Source organism: Amblyomma americanum, chromosome 11 (assembly GCF_052857255.1).
Source record: "Amblyomma americanum isolate KBUSLIRL-KWMA chromosome 11, ASM5285725v1, whole genome shotgun sequence".
NCBI classification, from domain to species: domain Eukaryota; kingdom Metazoa; phylum Arthropoda; class Arachnida; order Ixodida; family Ixodidae; genus Amblyomma; species Amblyomma americanum.
In genome coordinates this window covers 10,637,968-10,665,966 of record NC_135507.1, presented here as the reverse complement: position 1 = coordinate 10,665,966, position 27,999 = coordinate 10,637,968, and the positions used below count along the sequence as shown (strand labels likewise).

Sequence of the window (27,999 nt, the reverse complement as noted above, 5' to 3'; positions counted from 1 at the left end):
CCTACAAATCCAGTTATTCTGAAATTAAGGCTCTAAGAAATCCAAAAACCTACAAAAAGACATCCAGATTAAATCATTTATTTCCATGACAACAGAAGAAAGCTTGAAATACAAAGGCAGTGTTGGTGCATCATTTCTAATGCATGGTGTAGATAGGTTTGAAAAAGGCAAGACCAATTGAGCTGAGCTGTTCCATTGCCTAATATATCAGTTTTCTATATCATGATAATTAACATATGTATAATATACATATATGTACAGCACTACATAATCAGTTTGAAGCAGCCTTCAACACTGCACCTTCAACAAGAAGCAATAGTGTTAACAGTCCTTGAAAGGCAAATGTATTTAGGCAGACCTGACAACAGATTTGGCTTTAAATCACAGTGGGCCTTGAAGTCTTGAGTCACCAGTTCCAAAACGCTCAGACACAGCCCACGCATAAGCTTCACAGAGAGTACAAAAAAAGTAAAAAAAAAAGCTCTCACTGCTCTTACTGACAGCGGGCACATATACTATAATTTAAATAGCAAAATACCAATCCAAATATGAACAACAATCAGTTCTATCATTTCTACAGGTTGCGATAGATTCAGATGCTACACATTCCAGCAAAAACCAAGAACTTTCAAAATTAAACACATAAAGCTGCCTAGCTTGCAGTGGTTAGCAAAAGGCAAGACCACTAAGCTTTGCCATAATTTCATCACATATAGCTGGAACAAGAATGCTTTGGCAAGGAGAGAATTCATTAGTTAGGTTTGCAGGGGTGGTGCTACATGCACGAGGCATTTAGTCAATAAATAAAATCATAATGCAGCTGCAGCTATCTTTTTTCACACAATACAACAAAACCAGGCAAACAAAACTAAAGTTCACTATTGGCCTTTGCATTACAGCACTTACAAAAAAAAAGCTAAAAAATCATCTCCTACCAAAGAAATTAGACAACTCTCTGAAACAGAGCACACATACTTCTCTGAAAACATCAGTGCACCATCAAAACAGTTGCAACACAAGAAAAAAGTTGCACAAATGCATGCGCAAACATTACTTAAATAAACACTGAAATGTATCACACGTCACAGAATAAATGCTCTCTACCTGAATACTAGCAACGAAAAGCTCAAGATACCAAAAGAGCACAAGCTTTTGTAAAGCAAAATGCAATAAAACATGGGTATTGTAAAGAAGTACACATTGTGCCAATGCCATTGGACACGTAAAAAGTTGGAACACAAGCCAATAAAATTTGGGTTGAGCAAATACAGTGGAAACAAAGATAGCATAAAATTGTCCCAGCAAAGGTTATACCCTTCACATGCACCATGACAAAGGCATTATGCAATGCTGCTGCTGGGAGCTGTACACACAACCCAGTAAAACACACGGCAAAATGGAAAGTTGGCAATGGAAACATCATATAAAATACAAAATATTAAGAAGAAAGGGTTCCCTGACTCCTTTACTCGACAGTAAAGGGAACAAATGAAAAAAGAAGTGCCAGAAGCTACAAATCTAGTCTGAGCTTTGGATTGAAGTATGGCAATAAACCTTGTGCTATACTGAATTCTACTTCAAGCAAAGTTGTCACAAAGGTTCATGTGAATAAACTTGGTGACACAAACCGAGGATACTCATTAAAGCTCTCTCCTTCTCTCTGGTAATGAGAGCAAAATAATAAAAATAATGTCCCTGCTGAAGTAAATATGGCAGCCATTCAATTGACAATTAATGCTATGTCTGAGAAGTCCAAGCATATCCTCATTTCCTCAGAGAAAACCAAATGTATCCAGTAACAACTTACATGTTGATGTAATGAGCTCAGTAAATGACTGAAGAACTGTGTGTGCTATGATTCAATTTATTGTTCAGACATTTCTCACCGTAACGTGATAACTCAATAAATCAAAACAAAATTTTAACTTGCAACTTTACGTAACGTTTAGTACTAATCGTTATACCTGCTGCATCACTTGTTTGAGCGCGGAGTGCCTTAACCATTTTTAGCTATCCGCTTCCAGATGTTCTCCAACATGCCTTTTTCCTTCTCCTGTTCTGAGTATTACCTAGCTCAAATCTGTAACGCTACTGGGCACAAGTGTGCAAAACCAGACCAAAACAGGGTACACTACATTTATGCAACTATAAGCCTCCTGCACTTGTCAAAATTGAGAGTTGAAAAGAAAGGATCAAGGTCATATTCTATGCAAGTGACTTTGTCCAAATACCAATGGCTCCCTTCCCTTTAGTTACCTTTATGGAAAGAAAAGGCACGGAGAAGAACTTCATCCAATTTTTGTTTTGGGTAAAAATCAATTCTATGGCTCCTCCTGGATATATGTAGATGTTTGTCCTCAATTAAAAAATTTTCTTACCACTCAATTCAAACTAGTGTCGTCAAGACTGAAAAAGGCTAGTACGTTATCACTGCTTGGTAGTGAATGATGGTGTAGCCTAACACCAGGAATCTGTGAAGAAAAAAAAAAACTGTCTTGATGCCATTGCAGTTTTCCTAAGAAAATAGCTGGTGGTGATGACTCTTGTGTTTCACTTTTTGACCATTTTTATCCTAGAAAAGCTTCATTTAGAGTGAAGGTAGCTTTTTCGCCATTAGAACACAGCAACCTACCGATTTTTTCACGATTTGTCCTCAGTTTCCCTTTAACATTTGAACTGTTTAATACTTGTGCGAATATGCTGTACTTCTAATGTACTGTGTCTCTAGAACACATTTACTGTCTTGTATCCTGCTTTAGTTGACTGCACCAACCAGAACGCTCAAAGTTAAAGTCCAAACACATAAGAGCCCAGTATCATCAATCTTCTTGTTAAAGGAAGTAATTTTGAGTCAGTAGCAGTCAACAACTAAGTTATATCTTTCCAACATAACAAAAATTCCAGTTCAGTGACATGGCTTACATTTCTTGTTAGCTGCAAGATTAGTAGATACTGATTTTCAATTACCCATGCTTCACATTTCCTTCGTACTCCTGGTTAACACGACAAGTCTACAAACCTCAACACGGGGGACAATGCACAAACACATTCCTTTGGCAAACAGCAAGAGGAACCATGTAAGCTCGTTTACAAGAACCTAATGGGAGCAGGTCATGTCAGACATTAGGCCAAGTGAGGTCATTACAATTCAATGAGCATGCATTGTCATGAACTTAACATTGGCGAGGCAAGCCAGACTTTACCCCCACCAGCATAAGGTAAGACCAGACAAGCTCCTATCCTTACCTTGCACTTGTGCATCGTTTTCTTGTGCAGTTTTCCATCCAGGATGAGATTCAAGTTCAGCAAGCAAGCAAGATAGGCCAAACTACTCCATTGCAAGAGAGTTTACCCAGCCTAACATGTCGCTTGCGTCACCCAACCTGCTAACGTTTAGAGAACTAAAAGAATCAGTTCTCAAATCTTTCAGACAAGCTCGACATGACCATGCTGAGTTCATGACAACATGCTTCTGTCTACTCACACACAAACAAACATCAACAGCTCTGTCCCAGACAGAGAACACTGCTCAGTAATACTGCCTCGTGAAATACACAGTAAAAAGCACCTGTGCAGTAGGCTGCAAATATATACAGACCACAAAACTACATTTCCTGGTGGAAATTACCTGCCGTGCTATGCTAGTCACACTTGTAACCACAGTCAATCAAAAACTGCACATTCTTAGACTATAAAGGAACGAGTTTTTTTTGCTTCCCTGGTCTGCACACATTTGCAGCCACCAGCACACTGGTTGTATCTGATACTGAACAATATGCAGCTGAGTCTCGATATTTTGAACTCAAAAGAGGACCAAAAAATAGTTCTTATTATGCATAAATCAAGTATGAATCAAGCAGAACCTTCCTATACATATTACACTAGTAGGTGCATACATGACAACAGACTAACCCTTTGGCAGGGAAAATGCTAGACACAGACAAGTAAAGGCTCAACTCAAAACCTCAACTGTAATCACTGGGTAAGACTCTAAAAATGCCGCCTCATTTTGTCAATATGTATAGCGGCATGCATGAAATGCTCACAGTGGGTCGTCTTACACCACCTGGTAGCAACATCCAGAAACTTAGCAGTGTTACACAGGACAGTACCACTAGCAGCGATTCTCCTGTGGCCAACCACAGGATATCACGCTTCTGCTTGGCCGACTGCCAGTTGCAGTTTACCCCGCTGATTACTCCTCAGCATTACTCTGACAAGTTGGGAAGAAACAAACACCACTGAGTTCTGCTTGGATCTTGCTCTGGTGTCAGTAAATTCAATTCTCGAAACCTGCTCACTACCACTCGATCATTCCGGATGATTAGTTACATGTTTTTTGTCATTACAGAACACGAGATATACTACTTCTGATGACACCCAGAGTTGAAGCAGGCTATGAATAGCCAACCCTGCAGATAGAGACACCTGCACCTTTCAATCTCTCCCCGTTTATCACTCCCTGTTTCGTCCCTACCCTCAAAGCACATTTAGGCCGTCCACCCCGGGTAAAGTGAGACAGTTGTTGCCCCTTTGCTTTGCACCTAACTGCCTCCTCCACACCGCACACTTCTCCGTGAACGTGGACAGAAACAAAAAGCGTTTCCCGGGTGGGTATAACATAGGATTCAGTGTTACAAGGCTATTACTCCAATCCTAACACGCTGAGAGTGCTAAAAAATGTGGACAACTGAAAAGGTGACTGATTGCGCATCTTTTAAGCATTACAAAGGCAAAAAGAAACAATGTTTAAACAGGAGCACCTGGAAGTCTAGTACTGTACTGCTGCCTATGACTGCAGCTGAGGGCTGTTTTCTCTCTAATGCCAGCACCTTATCTACTTTATCAGGGATGGGTTATCTGGTATCATACATATGACACTTGTGCTGTTTTAAAACTCTTGTTCCCTTTTACTCTGGCTTCGTTTGTGCACAAATAGCCCAATCATGTGTCTATGGTTCAAGGTTACCCTATGATTTTATTTATTTATTGATGTGCAACAATGAAAACTCCAGAGGCAGTTTACTCGAACATTAACACAAAGTAAAATGAATTGTGACAGTTGGTTACGTTGTTGGTGGTGGTTGTGGTGGTTTGGTGTGTCGAAGAACTCAACATTTTGAAAACACTGTCGTCCGAAAGGATTAAAAAAAAAAGGACAAAAAGAAATAAACGATTTGTCACAGGAAGCAGACAAGCACTCATCGTGGAATGCGGTCTCTGAGAAACTCGAGCAGTGCCGGGGTGCCCTTGGAGAGAATGGCTGGCCGCGGATTGCGGAACGGGTTCCCCTCCAGCTGCAGGTTTCTGCACGATATTGAAGAGAAAACCAGCACAGTGATGAATGTCGACGAACGACAGTGTGAAACAGTATGCTACTCTTCCAGCCTGGCTAAAGACAGTTCACTGCTACAGCTGCAGGGAACTGCTACTATTAAAGTGCAAGTTTGGAGACCTTTGGATATTCTGAGTTCATGATCACATGCCTCTCTCTATCAGCTGCAAGCTAAACCCATAGGTATGCCTAGCATTTTACATGTAAGACAACGCTTTTTTTGCACAGTAACTTCAAAAGTTTATTGTGTAAAAGCTTGTGCCTGCTAGCGTAGATTCAGGATGGTCTAAACTTTTCCTATGCAAGGGCTGTGTCGTGCACATTCAGTTCTGTGCGTTGTGTGCAAACAGAAAGGCCCGCCAGTCTTCACCGGATGTCATTTTTGAAACTCGACCCCATCGACTACATTGTACTAATTCAGAAAAAAAATAAAAAAAATGCGCATGGTCATAAGGAAGCCGCCACGTGAGATGAGAAACATATTTTTGAAGTCGATGACAAATGTTTGAAGCTTTACCACACGTAACACGTAGCGAATTTACTTGGTATCCTGCACTGTAGGACAGCTCCAAAGTCGGTGTTGAGAAAAATATTCCCGCCAATAAAAGCATGATTCTGAACTGTGAATTGAAATATTTTTTATCTAAAAATATTTCAATTTTTTTTTCAAATTTCAGAAGTTTCGGTGTATATGGGTTAAACTGCAGCCACCAAAATTTTTCTTGCAGTGAAAGAAATGAAGCAGTCTGCACTGACTATGATCAGCAAAAGGAAGACTCTTGATTCAACACTGACCAGTGTCTCAGATAACATACTAACTAAACAGTAAGCCTTCACAAGTCAAAGCCCACTACACAAGTGCTCAAATATCTATCTCATAAGAAAGCAATGCAAATTCATTTCAGTACTCAAGTCAACAAATGGCAGGGCTCACCTGAGCTGCCGCATGTTGCCCAGTTCAGGCGGCACCTGCAGGATACTGTTGTTCCTGAGATCAAGCACGGCGATACGCTTCAACTTCTGCAGCTCTGCCAAGTCCAGCTGCTCAATCTTGTTGTCCGACGCAAACAAGATCTCCAGCGTCTCCCAGCTGGTCACAACTTCGGGAATGCGTGAGAACCTGCCGAGTTTGCAGAGAAACCAATCAGTAATGAACACAAAATGCCATGAAATGGCCATTTGTCGTGCACCACATCCAAATTAATATGCATTAAGTTTCAAATGGGAAACCAGCCCCGTGACGCTTTCGGCTGTGCTTTTCGAGAAATGAGAAATGTGCTACAAAAAAACGAAGTGAGCTTATGTTGCACATCTGAAGACAGAAACAGTTCCAGGTTAGGCGGGGGGTTGGGGGATAAATTTTGGGTAGGCATCACAATGCCTCTGTGTGGCTCTAAGCTCCCCATGAAGATAAAACAAATAACGTACAAAACGTACTGCTGAGCGCTCACAGCCTTGCGAGGATGCCTAATATTAGAAACATGCCTCAATATAATGTGCCTATTAAGAAGGCTTCATCGTTGTGGGCCGAAGCACTTGCCAAATTTTTTCCACCCTTTTCTCCCTTTGGTGCTGTCACTGGTTGAAGGTCACCGATTGTAAGTTCTTGGAGCACGAAACAACTGGTTTTAAGACTCTCATTCTGGCAACACACGAAATAAACACAGTAGTTAGCAGTGTGCCAGATGTCAAAGAAAAGAAAAAAAATGAGACATATGATATCATTCCTGAGGTGTAATTATGAGAGATTATAGCACACCTAGGAATTTTAAAAATGACCCTATGAATGAACGCGATTTTAGCATTGGAACCGGATTCTGAGGCTCTGCTATTAAACCTCCCTATATAACAAAACAGTCTCCAGTAAAACCACAAACACAACAAAGGAAACAAATTTTTTTTTCAATCTCAACGTACAAGCTCATGCACTTAAAACCTTAATTTTATGAAATAAAGTGTTCCAAATTTTTTTTTTTTACCACAAGAGCTAAAATAAGCCTCTGCCTTCTGCCACGCTTTTTTGATAAAGATGTATCGCGCCATATAGCCATCCAGGTCTTTTACAGCTTCCTCAAATGTAAATTCATAGATGTGTCATATTTTTCCACACAAATTATGAGCCAGGGCAGCTAATGATCCATTGCAACTGCAACTGATTAGCCACCTGACATGTTGGTGTGCCAGATTTTGTTCAACAAATGTGTACAGGCACATTTGTATGAAACTTCAGATCAAGGTTATTTAGCAATGCAATACAAAACAGTAGTTTCATTATACCTGATGATGATAAATGAAACAAAGAAATTTATTCATTCCACATTATTTTTCTTTATTCTCTTCTTTCTCACTTTATTAATTTGTTTATTTTTCATTATTTCTTTATTCTCTTGAACTCCACTGCAGTAGGAATTCACTGTTAACCATTTAAGCAACCACACAGTGCTGCTGTCAGAACTAGTAATGTACTGATTTCCCAAGCAACATTGCAGACCTGCAATCGTGGCAAGTGCTGCTGCGATCACTACAGTACATGCAAAGTAACCTGGCTCACCTGTTAAATGACAGGTTCACTTCTCTGAGACTTGACAGCGTTGACATTTCCATGGGTAGGTCACTCAGTTGGTTGTTCCTGAAAATATTGGGCAAGAACAACCCCAGCTTCGTTTTGGCAAAGAGGACGTTAGGGAGGCTGTAGCTTTCCACACCAACTTTGTTAATTTTTTTGATGGATTCTGATGAAACTTTTTCTCCATGTTAGTAATGCTTTCAAACTTAACAGCACGAAATTTCAGCATTACATCTGGAGAACTTTCTCTATACAGATTTTTTTTCTCTTCTACACCATGTGAAATGCCTGAAGGCTAGAAAAAATGTGGCTGGCTCGACATTCACTGCATTTCTGAATGCATGCTACAAAAGATGACGGTTTCGAAAAAACAGTGCACCCTTAAGACATGTACTGAGAAAGATAGGACGACTTCAGCGCTGTGTCATCATGTCTTTCTCAGTCCATGCCTTAAGGGTGCGCTGTTTTTTCCAAACATGAATTATTAACTAGCCCGTTCGACCACCCTTGCAAGTGATGACATTCTCAGGTTTTTTTTCCATGCCTCAAATTTTTGTTTTCATTTCTTACAAAGCAGTTGGCATAGATATGTCTACACTGTAAACAAGATATCACATAAAAAAAACAACTAAAGATCATCAAAATGAAAAAGATAGATTGCTGTTGCACAGAGCAGAGTTCTGTGAATGCATTATCGCCTAATCGCCAAATATCGCCAAATCTCGCATGAAATTCCCAATGCTTATTCTATTATGAGGCTTTGAAATACTTGTGCTGTGCGTGCACAAGCATTTTTATGCATGGGTTGCACACTAGGTTCCCGTAATATTTATACCGGGTGAGGACAACAAATTTTTTTTTTGAGCCAAAATTGAACTTTGTGGACAACACACTGAGTGTCGACTGTATGCCAAAAATTACGGTAAATGGGACAAGTGGGGGCGCTGAGCCCCCCCATAAGATTAGTACATGGAGGCTCTGGCCCACCCAATCACCACTGGTCCCAACGTCCCTAACTGCAAACATCCCTCTATAGGTAGCACATAATCCTCAATGAATCCTGGGAAGCTCCATCAGCATAAATGACTGTATTCTATGTCCAAAACAATATGGAAATAGGAGTACTAAGACTTCATACCCTGAGTCACAGTGATCTCAGTAACATGAGCAACAGTTCAGAGCATCCAATGACATAAAAATCAAAACAGTAAACATCAAGGCAATGACCAGAATGCTTCTAAACTGGTCATTCAACCCAAATGCAAAGCTCGCATATTTACAGCGTTGTGGATTGAGCGAAAGTTTTTTTTGCCTTAGGTTTCGCTATTCACCTCAAGTCCAGGAATGTAAGCCGGGTTGCAAGACACAGAAATCCGGGCAATGAAGACAGCTTGTTGAAGCCCAGGTTCAGCTCTGTCATGACAGGGCAGGCAATTTCAAGCCTTAAAAGATTAAGAAAAAGAAATTAAACAAAATGATCAGCCACCAAAAAGCTTCAAGAAGGAAAAACACACTCTTTTCAAAACTTATTGCAGCTTACAAAAGACACCAGATATAAGGCTTATTGACACAGTTAAACTTTCAAGTGCACAGCAAGCACTAGTAATGAATTTATATATACCCTACCATGCCGTGGAAACAAGTACAGTGAAAACTCGTTACAGCCAACTGGTAAAAATTGTATATTGCCGAAATTCGTAAAATAAAATTTCGGCAAGAACTCGCACTGGAGAAGGCCTCTTCCATAGTCTTCGCACTGTTTCGCAGCCGGTCGCAGCGACAGCGGAGGTCACCAAAAATCGAATGGCTAATACTCGTAAGGTTCATTTCGCCGCACAGCACCGTAGCACATGGCAGCGGCAGGTCAAATGCCAGCTAGGGTGGCTTCCTCGCATTATAGCGATGTCACGTACAAAATCGGATGCCAGGACGAAAGTTCTCGCTGTTTTCACCATCTACGCTCCGTGATAGCCATCACGAGCACAGAATGGCTGCTGGAAAGCTACAACAACAGACCATGTTGCTAGTTCCGGGCCACTATCGCTGAACGCGAGAGGCAAAAACGGATGCCGACCGCCTGGCTACCAGCTGTGCTCCAGCTATATTAGCTGTGGCTATACCTTCTGTGGCGCTGCTGACAAATGCGAAATAAAACGTGAACCGTGGCGAGAACACTTGCCACCCCACCATCAGTCACCCGAGTGAGTGAGGCAAAGCCTGCCATATGAGTGGGCACAACTTGGCGCTTGGCAGTTCGGTACATCAGTTCTATGGCAAACAGCGTTCGATATGCTATAAAGATATGCATGTGTTTGTTAAAAATATTTAGGTACAGTTCGATATAGACAAAATTTGTAATGTCGGTGTTCGCTGTAACGGAGTTTGACAGCTAACCTTTTACAAAAAGTATAGAGCCCAACGGATTTGCTTCTGTGTCACACTGGGTGGCAGATTTTTGCTGCCAGTGTTCCCAGCTTCTTGAAGATGAGAGAAACTCTCATTCACACCTCTCCGAAAGTTAGGAATTCCATGGGCGGTAAAACAGCATCACTACATAGCTTTGAAACGAACCTTTTGGGCTCTTTACTTTTAACAAAGGCTGTACATCCTTACCAAATATACTAAAAAATAAAATCTTGCTGATTTGAGCTTCCAAAGAAGCAGAAAAAAAAAAGTCAGAATTAACAGAATATCAAATAGGGCCCCAAAACATTTTAAGCTGTCCATAAAAAAATAAAATCTTTTTGGTGAAAACATGGGCAACCCGGGCACAACCAGTGCACTAATCTGCACAGTGATTGATAGTAACTGTCTTGGGAGACTTGATGATCAGATATGGAAGCGATACGGCCAGCGATTTGCGGCAATTATTTGGCCAGGAGCAGCATAAAACACCAAAACAAAAAAGGGGTAAACATACCCCTTTGGAACAGACTCGAGGGCGTTCTTGCTGAGGTCGATTGTGCTGGCATCGCATTCAGCTGCCATCCTGAAAATCTCCTCGGGGACATCGTGCAGGGATCGCTTGCTGCGAGAAGCAGAAGAGTAAGGATTAAAGCAATGTGCAACACCGCACCTGCCACATGCAGCAGTACATTGATTCAGGCAGCTAAGAAATGAAACGAAGAACACCTCGCTCTCTGGTGCGAAATACTATGCAACATGAACAATTATAAGACATTACACACAGCACAGCCCCATGAGACCCCTCTCACAAGCTGTTCTACCCGGGGCACAAGTGTATCAAATAATGCTTTAGCTTTCGTGCTAAGTATTTCAGTTTTTTTACTACAGTCTGCTACCAGCGACAACTTAATCCAGGCATCTGAAGGACTGCTTTGTACAAATCTCACTTTTACCATCACACTAGCACCTGGCTACAAGTACAGTTAAAACACCATTTAACGGCCTGAAGAGCAGCCAGGAATTATTTTTTTAGATCCAGAAATTTGTAAAATCAAAGAAGGCCTTTTTCCGCCCTTAGAAATCTAACATCTTAACGTAGCAACACCCAAAAGCTACCGCGGCATCGCATTTTATGACAACCCGTGCCTGCGTGTAAGAAAAGTCCATGAACGCAGCACAAATCACTTGTGCATGAAAGCGCCATCTGGTCAAACGGATTCGAAGCTAAGGTGGCAAGCGCTGCTGACTGCAGAGTCTTTTGCTACGCACAGCAGCACAACTTGCAACCCCATCAAGATAAAACCAGGGCCGTTACTTGGGCACCTAGATGTTAGTGCTGGCACATTGGCCAGAGGCTGCAATACATCGTGGGCAAGAAAGGTGAGAAATCACATTTTTTTACTCATTCATTCCTGGAAAAACTCCGTTAAAGTGTTCAGTAGCCGTTTGTTTCGTTACGTCAGATCATTGAGAACACTAAACCCCACGGTACTCATTCATTCCTGGAAAAACTCCGTTAAACAGTGTTCAGTAGCCGTTTGTTTCGTTACGTCAGATCATTGAGAACACTAAACCCGACGGGTACTTACTGGGGAATCAAAATTTGTTCGTTAAATCGGGAACTTCGTAAAATCGGGCCTCGTCAGATCGAGTTTTAACTGTACTAGATTACGGCCAGAAAGAGGAACGGAAAAATCATAAATATGAGAACAGAGTGTTATGTGCGTTTATTACCTTGTCAATGTATTTGTTTGCATGTCATGTGTCCTGAATACAAAACCATTTTTGGCTGGAACATCTAAAACTTTTGTGGGAACATTTTGTAATACGTCTTCTTTTGCAGGGAACCACACCTTCATAGCTGCTATTTGCATTCATGCACCATATATATGTGCTATTCCTTATAATTTGAAATGTAAATTAAACTAAGATAATTCCCAATATTCTTTCTTGCATTTCTACACCTTTGTCCTGCACCAATAGCAAGTCTATGTATTCAATGCTATCATACACCACATATACCTTTTTCACTGAGAGGCTTCAAATAAGAAAATCCGTGTGTGTTCTGAGGTGAAAAATGCACTTAAGAGTGATCTGTTGTGGCATTCACAGACAAGATGGTGATCTGAAAGTACTGGTTCACCTTAGTTCCAGTGCATGGGTTGTCTTGAGGGCAAACTTCTCAATGGACTCCGCCAGGTCAGAGCCATCGTTGAGGCCCGCCCCTCCAGACAATCGCTTGTGAGCGGCGCTCTCTGGTGACTCGCCCAAGCGGTCCTGCAGCCACTTCAGGAGATGCACCGTACCCCTCTGTGTGGAGGAAGAGGTGGCATACATGAATGCCCTTGCAAGGAACACTGGTGATCCTCACTGTCCATTCATGGACAAAGTGCGAAGAAAATGCATGACTGCTGACTATGCACTTGCATTAGAGCACAGGTTCTCAAACCGATTTCCGCAGAACATCTGGGTTCCCTGGAGTGCTTTCTGGGTTCCCCAAAGCACCAAAACCCATGCATGCATCAACCCTCAACCCTTCCTCTCAACCCCTTTATTTTGAGTTTGAGCCTAACCATACTTCAATTGCCTGCCGCAGACCATTTTGCTATACAGCCAGTCATTATTGATTTAATCTGGGCATGCTCCGAGGGGCTGCACTTCCATGTGTTGTTTTTGCGTGTATCTGAGGCAGGAAGGGATGGAAGCCAAGGCACACAGGGTCCCTCGGCACATTTTGAAAGCTGGAGTTACCAAGGCTAAAGGGCAACAACCTCTGAATCAGTGGGCCTCAAGTAAGAATGCAAACAATAAATGTTCCAGTAAAACCATGAGGGCCTACTTAAAGAGCAGGTAAGAGTGCAGCGTTTGAGAAACCAAAGAGAATAATTTCGGCACTCCTTGAAGGTTTACATGCTCAACTAGATGTACCATCTGTACACCACAGAAAGAGTGATTGCACAGAGAAAGCTGTTCAACGGGTCCTCCACCTTGTATACGGAAGGTGCAAAGTTTGTTCCCCAGTGCTGCCGTGTGCCCTCCAATTTTCCAGTGGGTACCAGCTTTCCTCTCACCTGTGGTTCAGCTTATATGGAATGGAATGCCGGTGAAAATCAGCCTTTGACACCATCTCATGCCGACTAAACATGCTGACCATGGCAATCTTTGGCCAAGCTGCCCTTGCACCACTGAAAACTCAAATTGCAATCACACTGCTTTTCACCCCCATCTCAAACTTACCACTTCATGAACCCACCCAACATTGCACTGCCCGCATCATGACGTGTAACCTAGAGTTCTTTGAACACATCAAACACAAAACTCCGCATTGAAACCCTACTATTCCCGGTGGCTGCTGCACAGGGGTGAGAGGATAGTGGCACCAGCAAGGAGCAGCAAATAAAGACTATTGCCATTCGTCTTCAGAATCGCTAAAATGTGCTGCTTGCTTAGTTTTCAGTGCATGTGACAGGCAGTAATACCTATCCATTTTTGTTGCTGCATCTGTACCATCGATTTCGCTGCCAGGCATCAGTGTGGTTATCACTCACTTGAATGTTTGTAGCTTATCAAATTTACTATATTACCATCCAAACATGGCACAACCACCTCACAAACATTCGTGCTTTGGCCCAATCTGACCAACACACTTCAATACATGGGCCCCATAGTAAATTTCGCAATTGGTATGATCAAAGGGCTCTGACGATAAAGGAAGCTGAATGTCTGGCAAACAATGTTCCTTGACTCTCTATAACACACACTCATATGTGAGCAAGACCCACCTTGACGATATCCCTGCGTATGGCCCTGAGGGGATTCCCCTCTACACCGAGGCCCTTGAGGTGGACCAGGGTGCCCAGCTCGTAGGGTAGCGAGGCCAGGTTGTTGTTGGACAGGTCGAGACGCTCCAGCCCTTGGATCATGGTGATGTCCGGTGACAGGTGCGAGAGCTTGTTGCATTTCAGGTCAAGTGTCCTCAGACCCAGTAGGGTCTCGATTACCTCGATGGGGAACTCCTCGATGGCATTGTTGCCGACATGAAGCTCCTGCGATGGCGAGATAACAATATTTGCAAAATGTTGATGTAAACAGCTAAAGGTCTGGAACACGGGTTCTCATACTTGGCTCTATAGAACCCTTGCATTCCTTGAAGTACTTTTTGGGCTCCTGAAAAATCTGAAGGGAATACTGTGTAATTGCTCCCTTATTACATCTAAATCTATGCATGCCTCACTACCACTTTTCCTTTACCCATTTTATTTTGGAAACATTCATACTTTAACTGCTCACAGCAGACTGTTTTCATTGTAGCACTGGTAATTATTGATTGAATTTGGGCATTTTATGAGGTGCCACGTGTTGGCATAATCTTTTTTGCATTTGTGTTAGGCAGGAAGGAATGGAATCCAAGACACACAATGTTCCTGAGCAACTTCTGAAAGCTGTTGTAATTTCCTAAGGCTAAAATAAAATGATCAAGAATCACTGGGCTGGAAGATTAAATTGAGTATAACAAGCAACACATGTTGTGGGTATGGTTGTCTTCGCTGTCAAATTCTACACAGGCCGTCTTCTCCAGTGCGGGCAGTCTCAGAGTCAATGGCATGGTCCATTTACATTTTCTGTTGGCATAGTAAACCTATCCCTCATGACTCTGCCTTACCTGGATAACATTAAGGTGGACAGCAAGACAACGCAGGAGTTTTCAGTTGTGACCTGCTACGCCGATGGTGTAGTATGTCACCATTTGACATGGTAAAAAAGCTTCTCATACAGCTGTCAGTGTGAAAAGAACTCAGACCGACTTGCCTTAAGGCGTGCGCAGCCTGCGAAAGGTGGCAGTGCGGTAAGATCGTTGTGCTGCGCAAACAGCTGTTCCAGGTGGCAAAGTGAACCAACTGGCTCTGGCAAACTTTGTATGTGGTTGGATGAAACGTCCAATATCTGCAATGCTTCGCAAGAAAGAGAAAATGCAATTAATTTAATTACTGTACAAGTAGGCATCTGAAGAGTAGTGTACACAAGTCAGGCACTAAAAGTATGAGCCAGGCACTGAGAGCTACAATTTATCATGCAATAAAAAGGTAATGGAGTATAAAATAGCACATAGCTGAACGAGTTTGAAAACTTTATAACGGACAGAGCTGTAAAAAAATGAGCACCACCACATGAACACAAATGACAAGACATGGCCCTGCCATGTCCTCTCCTGTCATTCACATTTGCAATTTGATGCTCCTGCTTTTGAATTCTGACTGTTACGAATTCAACAGAATACCTTTGTACTCATTTCTGCTGGAGCTCATTGATTATGCTAACTGCAAACTCACCCACACGTTTAGAGCTGAAGAAACCAAACAATACCTGATGCAAAGTTCAGAGAGAGGGCATAGACTGACCGTAAACTATATCTGGGGCTATGAAATGGTAACTGTTTCCAGCACAGCACAAAGCAAGTTTATTGGGCCAGCAGCAGCATGAGTGCATGCCTGTATTCCAACAGTGGGGCAAGCCAACTATCCTAGCTAGAGCCTCAAATTGGGAGAGGACTTGGTGGCGTTTGATGCAATAAAGGGTGCGAGCACTGCAGGTCAACAAAATGTCGCACCATCTGTAGGCAAGCATAAAAACTGCTTGGGAACAGTTCGTCCAAACCAAAGGATGGCACTGGAGTAACATCTACAAAGCTATCTGCAGCTCATATGGAGACAGAGGGTGCAAAAATCCGCCAACTCTCAAGAACCACTTGCAAAGGCAGATGGCTGGATTTTGAAGTGTAGAACCGCAACGCGTAATCAGAAAGCCTTAACTATCATGAACTAAGGGCAAACTATCATGCCAAAGAGCGACCCAACAGTGCCTGCCTCACAATGTGAGTCTTACCATTCATGCTGCCTATTTCAGGAGGAAGCTCTGAGAGTTTGTTGTAAGACAGATTCAAGTTGGTTACTCGGGAAAGGAATCCAATCATCGCTGGCAGCGAAGTCAGTTTGTTATGGCTCAGGTCCTGCGAAAAAATTAGAAGCAGAGAGCAAGAGCAATTGCAACAAGCAGCGTTACACCTCGTGCAAGCATGTATATTCACTTGAATGCAGGAACTGTGCTCAGTCATTTGTAGCGATGTGGTATGAGGGAGGTCGGAGTAAAATTTTTGCCCATCACGACGCCTTTGTAGCCTTACTCCTCATGAAGATCCGACCACAGCTTCGCACACTGGCTTACAAGACACAGACGACAGCCCGAACTAAGACGTTTAAAGCACTTGCTGCGAAACAAAATCGCCTAGACAGAGAATGGAGAAAGTGCATAGCTGACTTTTCAGATGGTGCCCGCCACCTCTTCCTGTGGCAACATCACTGCTTGAATGACAGACCAAGACGGAAATTAAAATGCTATAGAGAACTAGGTGAAATCACAGCAAAGGCAAATGAACAATCTGAGCAACTACCCAGAAAAATGGGGCCAAGGGATAGACGCCTAAAATTTGATAATAAATTTCAATCTTGTTGTGCTGTTCACAACTGTTCATGCTAACAATGGAGTAGGGAGGCATGCTGTAATTACCGATTATGTCCAATAAACCAATGTCTCAAACTCTGTACAGTGGAGCCTGCTTGATTAATTCACCTAATTCACCAGCAGTTATAGAGTACAATCTTGATGATGTGGTACCGCACGGCCCACATGTCACCTATGTCGCAATAATTAGTCGTCCGGCAAGCACTGCGAGCAATGAGCGGTGGTTGCGCGGCTATAAATAAATACCGTAAGCCCTAAATGGACCTGTGCTGACGTATTCCCCGTGCTTCTGGATTAGGATTTGGTTCGTTTTGGATTATATGAATTTTGGATGATACCAATATTTTTCGCGACACACAGTGTGAATCTTATCATTGACATTTTACTTGCATAAATTAAATTTATCGAAAAAAAAATTGCAGTACCCAGGCAGTAAACTTATTATGTGTTAATAATCCATTAGAAACTGGACTAGAAACTGGACTTGTTAACATCAAAAGCATGAAAAACAAAACATAGCCCGGCGTTGGAAACTCGTTAGGTACATTACAACTACTATATTATTTAACAGTAAAACCATAAATTATGCAGTTTAACATATTGAACCGACACGTGGACTATGAGAAACGACCTATTGGGGGGCTCCGAAATAATTTAGACCACCTGGGGCTCTTTAAGTGTGCACTGACATTATCCAGCACACAGATTTTTGTGTTTCACCTCCATCCAAATAAGGCTGTCGTGGCTGGGATCGAACCCGGCATAACAAATACAAGAGAGTCCAAATACACATATGTATTATTAACCCCACAAACATTTACAGTACAGAATACAACAGATGAGGCCACTACATGACTCACATACAGGATTTATGCAAGAATGAATAGTAGCATTAAAAAACACACACACACACACACCTAATACCTGTGAAGATAACAAAAATATAGATACTATTGTAAACAGGCATATAAATGAGGCAAACTTGCAGTGCGCAACATTAAAGTGAAAGACCAGTGTGGTCATAGAATGTGCATCAATCTCTTAATATATTTAAGTTTTGGAGAGATACAGCTGTGCACACATAAATGACCATAACAAAAGCTTACCATCATCTCCAAAAAAGAGAGGTTGCCGATGTCATCACTCAGTTCCGAGATAGCATTATGATGAGCAATCAGTTGTCGCAACTCCTTCAGCTGAAAGAAGGAATTTGGCAGCTTCTCAATCTTGTTACGACTGAAAGAAGCCAGAAAAGAAAGATATAATTTCCTTCCAATTGAAAATTACACTATTGACAATGAAAACTTAAGAACACTACCTTATTCATCAAAAGCGATAAACTCACAAGGCTCAAGGACGCACAAAAACCGAAGCCAGCAAAAGATGGGCCAACACTCTACAGTAGGCTGCAGTGCTAAAAAACAGCAGTTGGCCTTAGCCAGTGGCCCGAACGATGTTGTGTTACGCCACTAACCGCTCACAGCAGTAAATGAAGTGAAGATTTTGAGGTTTCACTGCATTAAACAAGTTAGAAACATAAAAACTAGCATACTTTAAGTTCCATATTTTTTATAAGCATTTTGTTTAGGTAAAAAAAAGAGCTTTAAATATGGACCACTTCCTTATCTCAAAGTAACAGCGAGTGGTGGTCATAAATGTGGGTAGAGCTTCACTGTAGATTTAAGCTGTATCTGACAGCAGGAATTGAGACCAAGAGGATGGCTGACATCTACAAACGTCAACGAACACTTTGTGCCACTTGAAAATGTAACTCAGAGGTGCTTGCCTAATATTCAGCTTTGAGAGCTGCCGGAGGTTCCCAATGGTGTCTGGCAGTGAGGCAAGATCATTGTCATTCAGCTGTGGTGAGGGGAGCAAAAAAGAACCGGAAAGAAACAAAGAACAGGACGACACAGGTTAGTGAAATCGTAGTAGCGGTGCTCCAACAGTCGCGGCTCTGCGGCTAAGCACCATATCAAAATGCAGGCGCCGTGCCAAAAGCTGGCATTCATTGCTGCCACAGGTCTGGCGGGGGTTAGCCATGCGGAACGAACATAAAGAACCACAGGGAGACGCGGCGGAGATAGTGCGGCGCATCGCTTCCTCCATGTACCCAATGAGAATTGCTGCCATGACGGAAGAGGTTTCAGAAGTGAGGGGGGAAATATGACCATGGAGCTTGTTTAGCGCAGGGCTCCTGTGCGTCGCAAGGACAATGAGGTGCTCTGAGCCAAGAAGGAAGGATGCGTAGAATAGTCAATTGTGGCTCCCTTCGTTGCCTCCTAAACATAAACCAGTTTGTGAGATAAAATTTTGCAAAAAAAAAAAGATGAGTTCTCCTTTCTTTTTTATTTATTTCAAATGATAATAAAAAATTAAGCTAAAACTATAATAAAACACAGGACAGCACTTGTCCTGTGTTTTCTCTGCTTCTGTCTATGTCTTTTGCGCTGTTTGCCCTTAAAAAATATTAAAGGTTATCACTGTGAAAGCATAGTTTCAATCTCATTACAACACAGGATACCTAGCCATGTACATTGCCAGTGAGAGCTCAAACTGGAAAAGCCACAAACAAACCTTGTAACAAGAAATTTTACTCACTGTACTACAAAATATTTCACCAATAGGTGAATAAGTAATGAGCTTGAAACAGAACAAAAGCCTCATAAAAAAAAATCCATCACACAATGTTACCACTGCACTTAGCTTCAAAACACTGTAATGCAAACAAAGACGAGGACAAAAAAGAACATAAGGAACACCTCGAGTGCTAACTTCCAACAGACATTATTGTTCTCAAGTAGCACATTTATACGCCAGAAAAAAACACGTACTCAGTTTTGCACAACATTATCAAATAAAATTTGTTGGAAATTAGCACTCATGGTGTTCCTTCTGTTCTTTTTTTTCCCCGTCTTTGTTTGCACTACAGTGTTTTGAAGCTATGTACTACCAACAAGCCCAAAAAGAAACCCCACTGCTCTTACATTCAGACTTGGCTGCTTCGAAAGACAACAAAAAAGAAAGAGTTTTCCGTTCAATTTCCAACACAAGGTATTAAAGCACTCAAGCTATCGGCAAAACCATGGTGTAAATCGAATAGCAGCCCATTTGCTAAGCAGCACCATCTCCATGCAGTCCCCTACCTCAAGAATGGTGAGGGCCTGAAGCTTCTCAATGTCAGGAGACAGGCTAGAAAGCTTGTTAGACGACAGGTACAGCTTTGTCAGATCTGCCTGGTCCCACCAGCGGTCTCCGTCACATTGGTCGAGGGAGAGTGAAAGACCTCGCCTCTCGTCATCCGTCAAGATGTTTATGTTCCAAACCTGGTCCGGAACTGTGAGACAAAGGGTTGAGGCTTTAAAGCAGCCAAACTTTAGAAAAGTAGGTGCCTTTACGTTTTCTTTGTTTCTATGGCTCCATTTAGACAATCACAGTGTTAAAAGTACAATTCTATACAATTTATGTTCTCAGTAAGATACAATTTGGCTTTCAGTGACATTCTTGATGTTGTTTTGCAGCAAATGACACATTTGTTGCTGATAAATTTGAACCTAAAATTGAATTTTTTTTCCCTGCCACTCAATCCGACTCATGATGACAGCACTGGGAAAATATTATGGACTCTGTAACAATAACAATAATACTTTATTGCAAGCATCCGAAGTGGAGAAGACCAGAAAAAGAAGAAAAGTATCTGACATCACAGTTTCCTTGTGAGGGCAGTCAGCAGAAGTGATACCTGCATTTAATTTTTTGGCCTTTTCTATCTTACGAAATCTCAGTTTTCACTAACAGTAGGCTCCGTAATTAGAACGCAGTAATCAATTAAATAGGCCAACTTTGCTTTGCCCTCAGTGACCCTTCAAGGCATTATCTGACGTTATGCAGCCAGTTCAATGCGCTCAAAGTAAATAAAACTGCAGCAGCTAGAAAACCAGGTAGGGTTATTTGTCATGATCACTAAGTTTTCACTGAAAACACACTAGAAATGTACGCTAACGTGCAACACATTCAACATAAAGAGTTCAGTAAGCCTCACAAAATCGAAAAGTAAACTTTAGTTGGGCCAGTTGGTCTTAAGAAGTGCGTTGCTGGGTGCTCCTTCTTGTGGCTTGTGTCAATGCACCATCTTCTCGCCACATTCACATCAGAGTCACTTCATTTTGCAAAAGCGTGATATTTTTGGGCCTCTGCCAGAAAAACCTGAACAACAGCCCTTACACACTTTTTTCTTCGTGTTCGAAAGAAAAATGTTAAGCTCAATAAACTTTTGAGACTTTACGCTCAATTCATTTAAACTGTCGCTGGTGCCAAGTTGCAGCAAGCCTCATGACAGATCGAAATGTGCAATGCTTCAGGCTACATGGCAGGTGACTGCCAGGCAAATTGGCAGCCCATGGAAACTGCTCCACAGCGCGCCGTTATCTTACGTTGGCGAACACCTGCGTGATACCCACCAGCGTCGTTTTCAATTAACAAACCGGACTGAGTGCTAGACAGAGTCAATCCACATGCAACTAATTGGTCGTGGATGTCCCTTCGCAATATGAAGACACGTCAAAAGGAACGGGCACGTCACTTGACGTAATTAAGTGGGCTGTGACAGCTGTCAACTCACTGCCTTCCAGCATTCATTTCTGTTTAATTTTTAAGCCCTCTGTGCTCTTGGTGACACAACTAAGCAGTGCTTCCGTGACAAGGACGTCTCGTCAAAGGCACACAAGCACCAAGAGTATGAGACAGGAAGGAAAGTGCGTCATGTCGAACTTTTTTTTTTCTCGACTGACATATCAGCACATGATGAACTGTGTGGTGACGGCGCGCTATGACTAGCTTTTGACAACGCATAGATGGATTCAATGCCGCCTCGGTATAACCGCTACGTCCTCGGATCTCCCGAGTAGTCAGCGCAGCAGTGAAAACTACGTACAGCTAAATGATGCGAACCGGTAAAAGCCCAGATACACGGAAGACACAAGACGTAGTTTATCAACGCGCCTGACAGAATGCTCCTCAATATGACGTTCTATATAGGTCGCTAAGAAGCCGCATCGATTTCTGTAGGCTGTAGCGTGACGAGCTGGCATTCAGAGCCGTTACCGGCACTGCGCACACGCCTTCCATATAGTACTACATACAGGACCAAAAGGGGGAAAAAAAAAAAAAAAACGGCCTCGAAGACAGCAATCCTTGGCAGTGGTTTTAAAAGTATATTCCGCTTTAGGTGCCTCCGAAGGTCGCGAAAAAAACGAGGTTTCCATGAAGAGGTAGTCGGAACAACTCGAAACCAGTTCTACGTGCTGACAACAAATGGAGCACGAAGAAAAAAAAGTTTGTTTTTCTCCCAAAGTCAACTCACCGTCAATCATGCCTCTTCCTGTCAAGTTGAGCTGACCGCTCTTGCGCGCAAGCTTTATCAATTCCATGCTGATCGCGGGCTCCTTCTTTTGGAGATCGAAGCATGCTTGCGGGTTGGGCCTGCAGCGATGCTGCTGCTGGACTCTCAGCTGCTGCGGCTTCGGGATGCGGGACATCACGCTTCGACGAAGCGGCCCGGACTGCGGGAGGACGCGCGTATTGGGATCTCTCCGCTCGCTAAGCCATCAGCGTTTTGTTACACAGTGCACGCACAACCCGAACAACTCGCCAGACTACGTCCCGCATGCGAAATCAAAATGCAACCACGCAAAGGCGCCGCGAAAATTGAAATAAAAACCAGCAGCCTAAGCCGCGCATAAAACTAGAGCAGACGTAGTTCCGAATCATAAAAAATTTTCGCAAAGTTTTCAATATTAAACCATAAAAAAAAACCAAAATAACACATTTTATTTTAACACATTAGTTTGAAAGCGTATTTAAAGTTAATTAATAAAGCTGTAATTATTTGCGTCAGTGGCGACGCCTGTTGATAGCGTTTTTCAGCGCGCCGTGGAAAGGCCTGTGTTTTGCGGTAAGTTGTCTGCGCGCTCAATTTTACTATTTTTTACCAAAGGTCTTTAGTTTCACCGACTCATTTTAGGTAGTCGCGAGCGGTTAGTTGGACGTTCAGACTCTAGCGCATGTTATTCGGCACGGAAAATGAATGCACCTGTCGTGTTGAAGTAAATATCTAGGTGTGTTCCGCGACTTCGGCTGCTGTGCAAAATTTACATCGAATATTCCAGACGCTTACTGCAATTTAGGCGCCTTTTCACAGCATCGCAGCACTATTCGATTGACCTTTTGTGACCAGCTGGCCTTTGCAGTATGTGTCAGGCGATTCGTTCTAACGTTTAAGGATTTGCCGGATCTCTAGTTGCCCTGTCGCGTTTGTTGGTCGGGGCGTTCGTTCGAACAGCTGATTGCGCGACTTCTTTTTGATTAATGGCGCGCTTCCGATCGCAGCAGTGTGATCGGCGCTTTCACTGACCTTCGCTAACTCATCTATTATTGAACAGGAGTGAGTTTTGGGACCGACTTTCACCGGGGTTGAAGAATGGGAAGACGCAGGAGCAAGCGGAAGCCTCCCCCGAAGCGAAAAAACATCGAACCCCTGGAGACGCAGTTCAACTGCCCGTTCTGTAACCACGAGCGCTCGTGCGAAGTCAAAATGCAAGTATTGAGAACAATTTTTGTGCATGCTCATCTGCTAACCGGTGAAAATGCCCTCTGCGGCAAAAGCGGCGCTGTCTTGCGTATGGGTTTAGAAATTGCTGCGCCGGACTGCAAACCATCTGGGATTTATGCATGGCGTGTTATATTTGCGCATCTCGCGCTGCAACGTACGTAAAATGAGTTTTCTCCTTGCCTTCCTTTGCATCATTCATTCATACAGTGCATGCTCGCTTTACAGGGACCGGCAACGAAATACGGGTCGCATCACGTGTCGAGTCTGCCTGGAAGATTTTCAGACAGCCATAAATTGTATCCTTTATTATTCGGTTTGCGACTGCGCCTGAGGCGCGGTATCCCAATTGTACTGCGCAGTATTTTTGTAGTCTTTGGTATTGTCAGCGGCTTTGAAACTGGGTGCATATATGTGCGACATATATGTGACATATAACATGGCGTTACCGCGAGCCGCTACCGCCGATCCCAAATGCGCTGTTAGCGGCTGCCGGTAGTGGCACACGGTAATGCTATGCTAAAGTGCTGTGCTGTGAAGTCTTCTTTAGAGTAGTGCATGATTGTTTAACAGAGCATAGAATAGCAGCGCGAGAAAAGAATGCCATGGTGGTCTTGTTGCCTGCAGCCTGACTAGCCATGGTGTTCATGGTGAAAAGTAGCACATAGGGAAGACAACAGACAGACAAACACAAGGGCAGGCACTAACTTATAACTTAATGTTTATTGCAGTTAGCAAACATTTAACTACATCACTGTGACAAAGTGAACAAGTCATCCGTCATCTTGTGGATGCTAAATTTCCCCATTTTGCTGCGTTATTTTATTGCCTCCACGGTGGGAGTTTCACCCACGTATAGACAAATACTGTTTTGTAGTGACCAAAACGGAGTTTAATATATGTTCCTGCCCGTGCCACTAATATAATTGGGCCCTATATTGACAGATAGCGTTGCAGCTGCAGCAATTGGAAGAATTTTTTTTTTTCCAATCTGACATCACAAAATACGATGTGTGCTTCAAATTTACTCTTGCCAAACCGGGCAAGTACTTCCCCTAAAGGAAACCTACCGCCAAATGCCTCTTCTGTGCAAAATTTGAGCACAAACAGGCCAGCAGTTTAGCTAGGAGGTTTTATACCTATCCCTTTGAGCAACACTCCTGTGGTTGGCTAAGTTTGTGGCTTTCTACACCTCAATGAAACATGCAGGTTAGACATTGGCCTTGACTTAATGCAATGCTCTAGACCTTTCAGAAGCCATTGATGTCTACAGTGACTGGATCGACGCCTGTGAGAATGCAAACCAGTAGGGCTGGTCAGAAAGAAGACCTGCTTTGCTGCTTGTGTACATATTGTCCATAGGAATCACTGGTGGAAGTGTCATTGGTGTGCTCTTGTCTGGCTTCATGTGTATGCAAGAGCTGTTGCATCACTCAGTGTTAGTTGTGTAATGGAATCATTTGTGTTGCGCTCATTATAGCGTCTCAACAACAAGCAGAATGTGCTGCTGCTGCTTGTCATGTGTGGTGGTGCTGTGGTCTTTGTTGTAATGTATGACCAAGGTTGGGGAAACTGATTAAAACACCTTTATGTTGGGACAGTGTACTTATTTGTGCGTTTCTCACTGCGCATGAGATGCATGGAAGCAACCTGGAGTGCTCCTTAGTATGCCCTCTGGCCTTCACCTCCTGAGCCCGGTTGATTAAGCTGTTTGCCGACTCCTGTGGCCAGAAGGGTGGTCCCCGAGGAGGTTGGGTAGTGGGAGTGAATGGGTGGGATACAGATGTAGTGATAGAATGAGGGGGTGGGGATGGTGCATTCGTTAGACAGGTGAGCAGTGCAACTATAGCCTCCTATAGTCTATAGTTTCTTTGTACAGCGTGAGGTGAAACAATGGAATTTGAGCGCTTCAGTGGTTGGTAATAAGCTAATAAGCACGCCACACCACAGGCTTGCGTTTGGCCATACTGTATGGGGTGGTGTGGAAAGTGATCAGGAAGCAGCACGTGTGTGGTGGAAGCTGCATGTAAATGAAGTGCGAATGCCTTTAATCTGATGTGGACGCATACAAGAAGAGGGAAACGAAGGAAGGCTTGTGCCTATGTTCTACAAGCCTGGAAGATTCCAGCCATCCTCCTGCACTTCTCATATGTAGAGCGAGCTTTGCTAGTGGATACTTCAGGTGTGTGCCACTCTATGGCTTTGCATGTCATGGTGACAGTCTCCTTTTGCTAACCGCATTTCACCTCGAAGGCGGCATTAAATCTAATTTTTGTGAATTTCAACTGCTATGGCGGTCAAGGGACTCGTTTAGTAGTAGCTACGATGTCTGCGTTTCTTATACAATAGCATGCGCTGCCAGTGCGCATGTGCTGTATGGTCCTAATGCAGCAGGCGTGCATGCAGCTGGCCGGCGCCTAGCGCCACCTAGTGCTCTCGGGGCGATCTGCAGATGCGCAGAGGTGGTGGCGCTTGGTAGCTCTTGCGGCTAGAGTTCTTTTAATATAACTAGAGGGAAAGTTGGCTGGCAGCGTTACACTTCATCCACCATGGAGAGGCGCGCAGGAATGCCAGAAGACGTATCTTACTCGGCTTGGCTATTGTTGGGCATAAAACGTGCATTCAGCCGTAAAAATATGACTCTTCTCGAGGCAAACCTCACAGAAATGCTGTAAAAGGTTTCATTCCAGCCTAACACCGCAATTTCACTTGCGCCAAATATATTGAAGTGAAAAACGATAGTACTGAAATAATTTCATCTGCGCAAAAGGGGAGGCACTGCGGCGCGATTTCGAGGTAAATCCATATTTTCGGCCCAATACTAACCAAGCCAAACACAAAACCTCATATACCCAGCGTTACCGAAACTCCCATAGACGGTGGTGCTCACTTTCCCTCCAGGTAATAATAAAACTTGATTATGGCTCGCAGTGTGCACAATGCTATATGTCTAGAGATAGCGCGTACCGCAGGCCACCAGTGCGCACGTGCTGACTGGTCCAGACGCGCAAGCGTGCACGCTGCCAGCCAGCAGTGGCGCCATCTGGCGCCCCCAAAGCGATCTGTTCATGCGCACTGACGACACGCGCTAGGTGGTAGATGCTTTGATGATAACCTGTTAGTGCTTACCCAAGCGATAGGAATAGCTAGAGTGAAAAACAGACCTGTATTTTGCCTTCTTGGACATAAGAAGTGCATACGACAACGTGAACAAGGAACTCCAGTGGAACATACTGAAATATAAAGGTATTGGTCATGAGCATTGACTTCGAACAGAAAATATGCCAAAATAATAAAGTTGAATTTAGGTCAGAAGGGATAAGAAGTACAACCATCACGGTACGCAAAAGATTAAGGCAGGGTTGTCCTCTATCGCTGCTGCTATTCATGCTTTATATGATAAATATGGAAAGTAGGCTGCAGGTAATTAATGGAATTTACATATAGATTAGGCAGAAAAGCTGTAGAGCAGAAGCTCCTCGGTTTAATGTATGTGTGCGATGTTGTACTATTAGCTGATAGCAAGGAAGATTTGCAGACTGGTGAATTGTTGTGGAGCCAAAGGAGACTCTCTAGGCTTCACTTTTAGAGGAATTAAGTCAGATCTGATGATTTTCAAAGACTCCACTGATCAGATGCTTACAATACAAAGTTGTAAAATACTCAGAGTAGCAGAATACAAACACAAACGAAGGACAGATATACATGGAAAAGTACGAACAGACTGTTAGGCAGAAGGATGGAGAGATGCCGCGATAGTGAAACATAGGCCATAATGGGAAGTATGAAGTACTGCAGGTTATTTCGAAAGAAATAATGGTGCCAGGGCTTACTTTTGGGAATCCGGTCTTATGCTTAAGGGAAGAAGTTCAGTCGGGACTAGAAATAAGCCGGGACTAGAAATAAGAAATAAGCTGTTGGAAGGTTAGCACTAGGTGCCTATGGCAAGACTACAAACGAGGCAGTACAGGACGACATGGGCTGGGCATCACTCGAAACATGGGAAGCTCAGACTAAAATACTTTATGAAGAACGCCTGAAGAAATTGGATAACAGGCGGGCAGCTAAGATATTTAAATGCTTATACAAAAAGAGTGTGGACTCACAGCGGCAGAACAGGACTAGGAACTAACAAATAAGAATGCAGGAAACAAGGGTGAAGAAAGAGCTTTAAGCGACAGGTAAAAAACAGAGAATTAACCCAGCAAAAAAAAAAAGTACAGACTATAACTATACAGATATTGGGAAAGGCAGATCAGGAAGGAATCGTTCTATGGTTACACAAGAGGCAGTGCCCTACTTGTTTAAAGTAAGATCAGGGTGTCTTAGAACACAAAGCTGCAAGAAGAAATTTAACCAAGACTCTACCACTCCTGGCACAGTGGTAGGTTGGTCTTCCGCAGCAGGTTTTATGACTGAGCTAGCTGCCATGACACGGTGAGCAGGTTGCTAGGGGTGTGTGCGTGCTGCACTTCATTTCTGCTCACTTGCCCACCACAGGTGAGCAACCCATCACAAAAGTCTTCGGACAAACACACAATGGATAAATGCAGGGAATGACCAATA

General features: G+C 43.1%; 2 protein-coding genes across 3 annotated transcripts; one reads left to right on the top strand and one right to left on the bottom strand.

Moving 5' to 3' along the window:
• Window positions 1-62: 62 nt before the first annotated feature.
• On the bottom strand, window positions 63-22,571 carry LOC144110919 (leucine-rich repeat-containing protein 40-like). Its single transcript, XM_077643986.1, has 13 exons — window positions 22,189-22,571; window positions 19,973-20,163; window positions 18,613-18,686; window positions 17,933-18,062; window positions 16,191-16,314; window positions 15,117-15,259; window positions 14,090-14,353; window positions 12,451-12,617; window positions 10,822-10,929; window positions 9,233-9,343; window positions 7,887-7,964; window positions 6,270-6,455; window positions 63-5,307 (listed from the first exon to the last, which is right to left on the bottom strand). The coding sequence occupies exons 1-13, from the start codon at window positions 22,361-22,363 to the stop codon at window positions 5,202-5,204; spliced, it is 1,857 nt and encodes a 618-aa protein (XP_077500112.1). The 5' UTR covers window positions 22,364-22,571; the 3' UTR covers window positions 63-5,201.
• Window positions 22,572-22,723: 152 nt separating this feature from the next.
• LOC144109991 (transcription elongation factor 1 homolog) lies at window positions 22,724-25,038 on the top strand. Of its 2 annotated transcripts, none has more exons than XM_077642789.1 (4): window positions 22,724-22,779; window positions 23,267-23,420; window positions 23,662-23,732; window positions 24,679-25,038. In XM_077642789.1, exons 2-4 carry the CDS (start codon window positions 23,305-23,307, stop codon window positions 24,741-24,743), a joined length of 252 nt encoding a protein of 83 aa, XP_077498915.1. In that variant the 5' UTR covers window positions 22,724-22,779; window positions 23,267-23,304; the 3' UTR covers window positions 24,744-25,038. The 2 variants fall into 2 exon arrangements, with proteins under 2 accessions (XP_077498915.1, XP_077498916.1); XM_077642790.1 differs by lacking the exon at window positions 22,724-22,779 and adding an exon at window positions 22,820-22,942.
• The last annotated feature ends 2,961 nt before the right edge of the window (window positions 25,039-27,999 follow it).

What these genes read in the sequence shown, in the direction of transcription:
- LOC144110919 (XM_077643986.1), bottom strand. Translation starts at nt 22,363, where the DNA reads ATGTCCCGCATCCCGAAGCCGCAGCAGCTGAGAGTCCAGCAGCAGCAT. An exon ending in AGGAAGAGGCATGATTGACG is followed by an intron (nt 20,164 to 22,188) that starts GTGAGTTGACTT and finishes TTTGTCTCACAG; the next exon opens with TTCCGGACCAGGTTTGGAAC. An exon ending in GTGAACCTGTCATTTAACAG is followed by an intron (nt 6,456 to 7,886) that starts GTGAGCCAGGTT and finishes CAAACTCGGCAG; the next exon opens with GTTCTCACGCATTCCCGAAG.
- LOC144109991 (XM_077642789.1), top strand. Translation starts at nt 23,305, where the DNA reads ATGGGAAGACGCAGGAGCAAGCGGAAGCCTCCCCCGAAGCGAAAAAAC. An exon ending in CGCTCGTGCGAAGTCAAAAT is followed by an intron (nt 23,421 to 23,661) that starts GCAAGTATTGAG and finishes CTCGCTTTACAG; the next exon opens with GGACCGGCAACGAAATACGG. An exon ending in TTTTCAGACAGCCATAAATT is followed by an intron (nt 23,733 to 24,678) that starts GTATCCTTTATT and finishes GCAATGCTCTAG; the next exon opens with ACCTTTCAGAAGCCATTGAT.